At 36.5% G+C, this 9879-nt stretch overlaps 1 protein-coding gene across 3 annotated transcripts in view; it reads right to left on the reverse strand.

Annotated features, from left to right (window-relative positions):
- Nucleotides 1-9879, reverse strand: part of LOC106870698 (origin recognition complex subunit 4) — a 44659-nt gene that overhangs the window by 33808 nt on the left and 972 nt on the right. The window contains exons 1-4 of one of the 3 annotated variants that reach the window (XM_014916864.2): nucleotides 9213-9619; nucleotides 6067-6208; nucleotides 4597-4687; nucleotides 953-1028 (exon numbers count right to left, since the gene is read on the reverse strand). In XM_014916864.2, coding sequence (XP_014772350.1) covers nucleotides 953-1028; nucleotides 4597-4687; nucleotides 6067-6182 — 283 coding nt within the window. In that variant the 5' untranslated portion in view covers nucleotides 6183-6208; nucleotides 9213-9619. Of the gene's footprint in view, nucleotides 1-952; nucleotides 1029-4596; nucleotides 4688-6066; nucleotides 6209-9212; nucleotides 9626-9879 lie in introns of those variants that run through there. The other 2 variants (XM_052968896.1, XM_014916863.2) reach the window with 2 other exon arrangements.

A 9879-nucleotide genomic window follows, 5' to 3' on the forward strand; every position in this document is an offset into this window, starting at 1 on the left:
ATGTTGCCATAATGTTTTCAATACCATTTTCATCACTTTCATTTTTATCATTTTCATTATCAAAATCTTCCTCATCCAACAAAGATTCATAAATGTCAATATGATTTGTCCGAAGACAAATCACTATTGTTTCCATTTATATTTTGTATATCATCAAGAGTAAAACCTTTGAAGTTGGAATCACTACTTGCTGATACCATATCGTTAAAAACTAAGATATACACTTCTCTACAAACGTTGAAAAAAACCAAGAAGTCTCAAAAATTTCACCATATTTTAACTTGAATAAAAGCAGGAAAGGCTTTATCTCACATTATCTCAAAGCTACGAGAATTCAATAATGTGATCTGTTTATTTTTTTAGCGATTTCGTAGAATCAGATATGGCTGGATTTGGCCAGTTCAAACAAATAAAGGAGAATAATTTTTAGCTAGTTTTGGGTGGTCCAAACACTGAAAGGTTAACAGTATTCAAGCATTGACCAAGTCATATTTATCTTGGCATTGCTATGCCTGCACCTATATGGATTACCAGTTTTCTAACTTTATTGATCTAGCAGACACATTAATCTCTCTGCTCTGCTGAGGAGGACTAATAAGATCAAAATTTGCCAAAAGCTATCACCTCTGACAACTAAAGGTCAGACTGACTAACCCTCCCTACCCAATCTATTACTTATTTTCAGTTTCCAATTACTGGGATTGTGTCAATATTTACTTTACTTTGATAAAAGAGGTTTCAAAATGGTACTCCTTGTATTATGTAATATGGCATCTAATTCACAATTTACCTTTCTCGTATAATTCTGGTGATGTTAACATAAGGCTTCAATAACAGAGAGAGAGAGAGAGAGAAAGAGTTGTTAGGTATCAACCATGACAAGTATAGTTGAAAGGGTGTAAAGATAATGAAAATTTTGTAACAATCTGTAAATGAAACATGTGCTCCTTACCACTGAGATAGACTTCCAATAGATTCTGGTGAACATTTTTGTCTTTCTTCACTTCCTTCAAGGCATTCTTCAATAACTGTTTGGAAGAAAGAACAACATTTAATTTAACATTGGTCCAAGATCACAAAGTTTGAGAAGGTAGTGCGTGAGTGAAAAGTTTGCTTCTCAGCCACATGGTTCTGGGTTCAGTCCCACTGCATGTCTTGACATTGTGTAATAGTTGTTAATGATTGTCACTGTTATACAAGTAGTGTCATTTATTGCCAGTATTTTGAGAGAACAGTTCTGGCCATGGGAAAATTTTACCTTACTTGAAAACAGGTGAGGGTTAGTGAAGAGGAAGAGCATCTAGTCAAAGTAAATCTGCTTCAATAAACTCCATCTGACCCATGAAAGCACAGAAAAGTCGTCATCACCATCACCAACATTTAACACCCGTTTTCCATGCTGGTATAGGTTGGACAGCTTGACAGGAATTGGCAAGGCCAGGGACCACACCAGGTTTCATTGTGTGTTTTGGCTTGGTTTCTATGCCTTTCCTAATGCCAACCACTCCAGAATGTACTGGGAGCTTTTTACGCAACACCAGCACCAATGCATTTTACGTAGAACCACCAGCCACACCAATGCTTATTAAAACAACCAATTATTCCAACGGTATTCATTTTATAGATCCCAGAAAGACGAAAGGTAAAGTTGACCAAAGTTGGATTTCAATTAAGAACATCAAGAGCTATAACTCTGAAACTGAAACAAGATGTGTACGTGTAAATATATAGATTTTGTCAGACTAGTGAAACCAGATGATATGTCAACAAAACCACACTACTAAACATATACTATGTACTATATTGGTATACCATATACAAATGTACAACACATACCACTGTACTAAGTAGGTACTTCTGACATTCCATACCATACAATGTACAAATATTATACAAACTTTTACCATGTAGAAGGATGGTAAGTAGAATAGCTGTGGGTCAGTGACATAAAAGTGGATGGTAGCTGAAGTAGGTCATGTAATAGTAATATTAAGGTAGATTGAGGGTGAAAAGTTGGTAACTGTATCAAGAGTAAAGGTATAGAAAATGGAGAGTTCTCACAGCCAGTTTGTCATCACCCACAACATCCTCTGTTTTTATGGTATAATGAGAAGTGGAGAGTCATCATCAGCATCATTATTTAACGACCATTTTACATGCTGGCATGGGCTGGACCACTTGACAGAGGCTTTGAAGGCAGAAGACTGCACCAAGCTTCACTGTCTATTTTGGCAAGGTTTTTTTATGGTTGGATACCTTTCCTAACTCCAACCACCTTACAATGAGGACAGTGTCCATTATTTATTTGCTGGCCCTCTGACAGATGGAAGGGAAGAAGGGAGTTATCCTCATATGAAACAAGTGTTTGCAACAGAGTTAATATTACTAAAGGTATCCAAAAACTAGTTGGTGGTGTTAAACTGGGTAATGGGTTAAGTTTACCACAGAAGATAGAGGAACTGATGCAAGTCGATGAGGTTAGTGTAGTCAAAGGTAGGTGACTGGTAGGAAAATGTTGGTGAGAAGAGAATTCCAGCAAAATATGAGGTTATTTAGGGCGGTGGGTAATAAAGTGGTTGGTAAAGTACAGAACAGAGGAAAGGTGAGAGTGAGAAAGGAAGAGATGGAAGGAGTGGGGAGGAGGAAGATGAAGAGAAAAAGAAAGATGAGAAAGAGGAAAATAATGAGGAGAAGGAAAAGAGGAACAGAAGGGGAGGTAACATGTATACAAGATGGGTTTAGGTTAGACATTCAACAAGCCCCAAAAAACATATGCTGTTCTAGAAGTAGTGGAAAAAAGGGCAAGAGAACACAACCACCAGTATTGATATGTGGCTGCTTCAGAATGAGTATAAAACCCCTTAAAAGTATCAGTACATCCATGTACAAAAATATGGAAATATTTCTTCAACCTCACGCATCTTTTATATATCAGCATTTAATTGTAATTTCAAGATGTTAAGTGGATTAAAGCTAAACTTCTTGCTGGACTGGACACCAAGACTGAGAGAGATACCAAAGGACTAAGATATCTGGCGCTTTGCTGAGATGACAAAGGACCAAGATGTCTAGCTGTACCCAAGAAGACCTGTCCTCCATAGCAGAAGTGTTAATGCCACTTCCCCTAATGAAGAAGATTGGCCTGAAAGCTCTGTGCCGGTGTCATATAAAAAGCATCTGCGCTGGTGTCACATAAGTGCTCCGATGTTGATACTGCGTAAAAAAGCACCCAGCACACTTTAAGGGTATCCAGCCATATTAACAAAGCCAAATCAGACTGGAACCTGGTGCAGCACTTCAGTCTGCCAGCTATGGCCAAACCATCCAACTCATGCCAGTGTAGTAGTCTATGTAGCTAAATAGCTGAATGATCTCCCTTGCAAGAATGTTTATAGAGTAAGCTCCCTTTACTAAGTTTCTCAAAGCATGTGTCATGAGATGTGATTCTTAATTATTCAAGAAGCTTAGTTTCTCTTGGAAGTTTCTAGAATGTATAGCGCTCCATTAATAAAAACAGCTTGCTAACCCTGCTCTTCGTTTCTTAGTTGATTAGACTTAGAGTCATTCACGTCATTGCTATGTCCATCTATTTCTCTACCCACTTAGTTGTTATTTCTACATTTTATATCTCTGAACTTTCTTGCATAGATAACTTCATTCAACTAGATTCTACATTTTGATTATGTATCATCATCGACCAGTAAATAAAATTAGTAAATATATAGTTCTTGAATTTATTCATCTCTATATGAACTCCTGTAATAATATACACGCAGCCATATCAACACCTGGTACTGAATATATATTCCCACTACATCAGCATGGAGAATGGATGATGATGATAATGATCTCTAGATTGATCAAGTACCTTTATACCCTCTGACAGATAGGACAACTTAAGAAATGAACAGTAACATATGCCTCACAAATACAACAAAATGTCTGCATTGGTTCAAATTCACAACACAAGCATCCAAAAGCTTATCAAATCAGTAGGTGAGATAAAAAATTTTCTGTAAGATAATATTTCCTATGTATGGTCTCAACTGTATATGCATGTGCACACACAAACAGTGATTACTGACTTGGCTAGTGGAACAGTACACTTTTTTGGTATATTTTGCACTTAGGAAAAGGTTAGCTTCTTAAGAAAACAGTGTTTGTAACACAGTATTGATTATATGAAGTATATGTGGCTTCCACGATTACAGAGAATGGTAGAATTGACTTTGGTAGGAAATTTAATGATATGATTCAGCAGACAGAAGTAATTTTGGTAAACATGTAAAATTTAAAACAAAACTCATCACTGAGATAACAATGACTATTAAGATGGTGATCAAGATGATAATGATGAAAACGATGGTTACCGATGTTCATGATAACAATGAGGGTGACGATGATAATGATGACGGTGATGACAATGATAATGGTATTGATGATGACAATAGAGTGATAAATATAATGATAGTGATAATAATGATGGTTTTGGAGGTAGTAATGAGGGTGATAACAATTATGATAATGATGAAGAAAACAATGACAATGAAGATAACAATAAAGAACTAAAAGTGATAATACAATGGTATGACTTACCATAGTTTTACCAATACCACGGGTTCCAATTAAAAGAACTGAGTTACTTTCACCAAAGTTGATAGTCCGTTTCACTAAGTCAGCAATCTGTCTGAACACATAAATATTAAACATCAGTTATTAGTCTCAAAGAAAATGTTAGTCGTAAAATACTTGGTTCAATATCACAACTGACCAACATCCCACTATGGATTCAAACAACAGATTATACATTTATGAAGATGTGTATCTACACAGCCACTCAAACTTACTAGAAATAGTAGCTACACAATTCTATTGTCCCAAAAAAAGATGAATATACTGGATACAAACTTAAGTGTGGGATATAGTTTGCCAGAAAAGAAAACACTACCATCACTTCTTTAAAGTGGAACAGCCTATGCTGAGATTATACACTACCTTCAAAGGGAAAGATAGAAAGAAAGGCAGACAGATTAACAATATGGTTCTAGACACACTATGTCTGAAAAGAAAATGGGATACTTGATAAAGTTACAACACTATCCCTCCCTTTCTGACCAGATCCACATAAAAGACCCCTTTACTATTCAAAAAATATTTTCATGTCTACTCAATCCAACTACATAGAAACATACACACATAAATAGCTACAACATCAATATTATAATTAGCCTTAAACACTGTGCTGAGAACTAAAATGCTCACCTGGTTGGACAACATACCCAAACAAATGTAACTCTTCCACACCAGACATCCCGATCGAGCAATGAGGCATGAAAGTCACATTGGTCTTATGCTAGCTGAAATATCTCATCTGTGCACGCCCCAACTGTAGAAGATAGTAGTAGTTCACCGATTCAACTAACTGTTGTCTGTTCATTCACTCAGCATCTAGTGACATTTGCCATTGACTCTTTAAGTTCATTTACTGAAATAGTGCACACCCACCATGCTGCATCCCATGATTTTAACAAACTCAAGCTCAGATGATTACATGCTATTTAACCCATAGCTGGAACCCGGTCAGTTGCTACTATTCTAGGTCAGGGTAAACATGAGAACAATGGTGGCTAAGAGGTGGTTCCACATTCTTCAAAAACCTGGCACTCCCAGATAGGGTTCCACTACCAAATACAGTTTAAAGTCATACCTAGAATAAGCATAAGTACAGACAAACAGTAACTGTGACTATGACCAATTCCCTTGCTTGTGTCTTCTGTGTCCACTAACAAAAGCAACAGTATAGAGGAAAAAAAAACAGATACAGGAGAGAATATAAACCATTACAGAATTTTATAAACTAATGCATGTTTGAGGAAATGGTCTGGACCTCAACTATATACAGACATAGTCTCTATATTTTATCAGACATACAGTCACAAAACAGTTAAATAAATGAAATAGTAATCCTTAATTAATCAAAGTTGATTAAAATACAGAAAGGATATTTCATTCAACATATGATCACAAAGGAGTTAAACAAGTGAAATTGCAAGCAGAAATATTTACTGTTCTTCTTCTTTGAAACCAACTGGTGCCTCTGGAACCCAACACTGTCCAAGCCTTTCTCGTAATGCTGTTTGCACTTGGTCTGCCATTTCAATAGGATCCACAGATGGAGCCATAATATTCTCTAGCTGTTACTCGCAATCTGAAACCAAGAGCAATAACATTATATACTTATTATTCTCATCAAAAATCAATCAACAAACATAAAACTGAGTTAGCCTCATAACTGCATAAAATTAAAGCCCTACCCAAATGTGTGTGTGTGTGCCAGTGGCATGTAAAAAGCACCCATCACACTCTCGGAGTGGATGGCATTAGAAAGGGCATCCAGCTATAGAAACCTTGCCAAATCAGATTGGGGCCTGGTGCAGCTTCCCGGCTTAACAGTTCTCAGTCAAACCACCCAACCCATGCCAGCATGGAAAGCAGATGTTAAACAACAATAATGATGATGATGATGATATATATATATATATATATATATATATTACTTGGTGACCCCATTGGAGTTGGTCTGTATAAAAAATACCCAGTGCACTCTGTAAGCAGGTTGGCATTAGGAAGGGCATCCAACCATAGAAATCATGCCATAGCAGACAATGGAGTCCATGCAGCTCTCCAGCACCTGTCGGACAGTCCAACTCATGCCAGCATGGAAGACAGCCAGCCGTAGAAACCATGCAAAATCAGATTGGAACCGGGTGTAGCTCTCCAGCTTACATGTTTCAATGAAACCATCTAACCCATGCCAGACACTAAATAATAATAATGATGATGATGATGATGAATGTGTGCGTGTGTGTGTATGTGCATGCATGTGCATGTGCAAGTGAGTGCTTGTGCCTCCTTATTTTGACATTACATGATTGTAATGAGTGTCACAAGCAGGCATTCATTTTTACTTTTCATGAAAATATATCTGGCCATCGTGAAATATTACAGGTGAGGATTTGCAAGAGGAAAGGCATCAGGCCATAGAAAATTTACCTCAACAAATTCCACCTTATCTAGGCAAGCATGGAAAAGTGCACATTTAAACTTCGATGGTCAAATACATACATATATATATATATATACTATTATTATTATTATTATTGAGTGAGAGAGTAGTGCATGCCATCAAAGTGACACTGGGGTGCAAATATACGAAGCCCAGTATATCCATCATGACTACCCATCTGATAAGGGTATACCACACACATATGTCACAACCATATGTGTGCAACATAGTGATCTCATATCAAGTTGAGTAGCCCATCCTGCTCAAAAGGTCCCTGAATATGAGTTGTTTAAGGATGTTGAACAAAATACCCATGTTTCCAAAGGTGTATTATCCAAACCCCAAAGAATTCCCCTCGACACATGGCTATGCTGCTCCCCAACTACTTCTGCTCATGATCAGAGAAACATCAAAATCAAAATTGAAAAGTCTTAAACAATTGTGCATGCGCAAGAGAAAATTATATTATTAAAATAAATTATCTGTAAACATACCTTTAAATTATTGCAGATAAATTTCCACTATGTGCTTTATAAATATATTTTAATTCTCCCAGGAATTGTCACATTTCATGCCATAATAATCCTTGTACATCGACAAGCGACCGGCACATATATCTCCACTGGATCCATATATATACTTCAGTTCCCATTTAATTCATGCCCAGTATGATTCCACATTGTTTGTACATACACTTGACACTGGATGTACAAAATAAGATAAGTGGTTCACTGTTCCATGGGTATATCCCAGTCTGGATAGACTTTTAAAGCTGGGCCACATATCTGTAAAAATAGTGGAACTTCTCTAACATTTTCAATAATGACCGCTTCTAGTGTCTCTGTTTTCAATCAGGAACAAGTTGCAGGTAACCCTTCTTTACCATGTTATCATATATTTCACACATCTTAAACTTCTTCACCACTCTTCCAACTTCATTTTTCCTCTTAAAAAGAAGGCTTTTCATCATCATCATCATCGTTTAACATCCACTTTCCATGCTAGCATGGGTTGGACGATTTGACTGAGGACTGGTGAACCAGATGGCTACACCAGGCTCCAATCTGATTTGGCAGAGTTTCTACAGCTGGATGCCCTTCCTAACACCAACCACTCTGAGAGTTTTATCTATGGAAAAAATGTCAATTGATGGTCTTATCACTTTTTCGCATAATCCTAGACTTCATGTGTGAAATGCCAATGACAAGCTACATATCCATGAACAATAGTAGCAGACAGACAGCAGTCCAGTAGTACGAATATTGCAGGGAAATATGTACCCAAAAATTATCGAAAGACAAGAAATTAGGTGGCCTGAATCATATAGTCCATATAGACAAAAGCTTTCATATTAACAGGAAAACTGGAAGAGTGAAGAAGCTTTGGATACTTGGAATACATGATAACATAGTAAAGAAGAGTTATCTGCAACTTGTTCCTGACTGAAAAGCAGAGACACTAGAAGTGGTCATTATTGGAAATATTGAAGCGGGTTCCACTATTTTTACGGATATGTGATCCAGCTTTAAAAATTTATCCAGACTAGGATATACTCATAGAACAGTGAACCACTTGTCTCATTTTGTAGATCCTGTGTCTGGTGTATGTACAAACAATGTGGAATCATACTGGGCACAAATTAAACAGAAACTGAAGTACATACGTGGTTCTAGAGGAGATATGCACCGGTGGCATGTTGATGAGGCCATCTACATGGATCATTATGGCATGAAATGTGACAATGCCTGGAAGAGTTACATTTGTAGAATACATAGTGGGAATTTATCTACAATAAGTTAAGGGTATGCTACGGATAATTCATTTAAATAACAATTTTCTGTTAGTAAATGATTCTCTCATGCGCGCATGTACGATTAAAACTTTTTCAATTTTGATTTTGAAGTATTTAAAAAAATTATTAGGAAATTATAAAGAGAAACGACCGGCAGAACCAGACTGTCTGTATTTTAAAACCAAGAGTTAAAAAAAAAATAGAGAAAGTGGAAAGTTTGGGCATTGAGGGAGAGGGGAGGGTTAAAGATTTTTTTTTTTTGCATAATCGTATTAATTCCATTATACAGAAGACATAATCGAATAAAATTTGTGAAAATTCGTAAAAATAAAAAATTACGTAGCACGTGCTTACATCATAACTCCGCCAAATTTTTTTATGTATGTAAATGTCATTCCAGTGGCAGACAACATTTATTTATACATCCATAAGTATGGAGATAGTCATCATTTCTAATGAAAACTTTGCGTGATAGAGATATCAATATTAAAACTTTCAGTACTGACATTAACATTGATTTGGTCGGGGCGTCTGCAAGAGAACCGTAGTCTCAATATTGCCGCCTGAGCTGCTAGAAACATCTGCCAAACTACCCTCAAAATACAACAGGCATTCCTACAGATGTATACTCCCACCGACTTTGTTTCCTCATAACATACGGAAAAATAGATATTTTTAAATGAAATTTTCTACAAATATGCTTCAGATGGTGTAGATTCTCATTATATCGGAATTTATTGTGAAAAAATGTTTCCAAGGGTGAGGTGCGGAGTTTCTAAAAATTCACATGAGACAGCTTTCTTTCCTAGCTTTCAGAAAAATGGGTAATTCTTTATGAAATTTTCTAGAAATACTTTTCAGAGTGTGTAAATTACAATTATATCGGAATTTCATGTGAAAAGTAAAACAGTGAACACATACTGACACGCATCACAATTTTTTTCGAAATTTCAAGTTTCATTTTCTAGACATATGTGACGTGCATCAGTATGAACGTATATCAGCCCGCGAAATGGGTTTT

This window comes from Octopus bimaculoides, chromosome 6 (genome assembly GCF_001194135.2).
Source record: "Octopus bimaculoides isolate UCB-OBI-ISO-001 chromosome 6, ASM119413v2, whole genome shotgun sequence".
NCBI classification, from domain to species: Eukaryota; Metazoa; Mollusca; class Cephalopoda; order Octopoda; family Octopodidae; genus Octopus; species Octopus bimaculoides.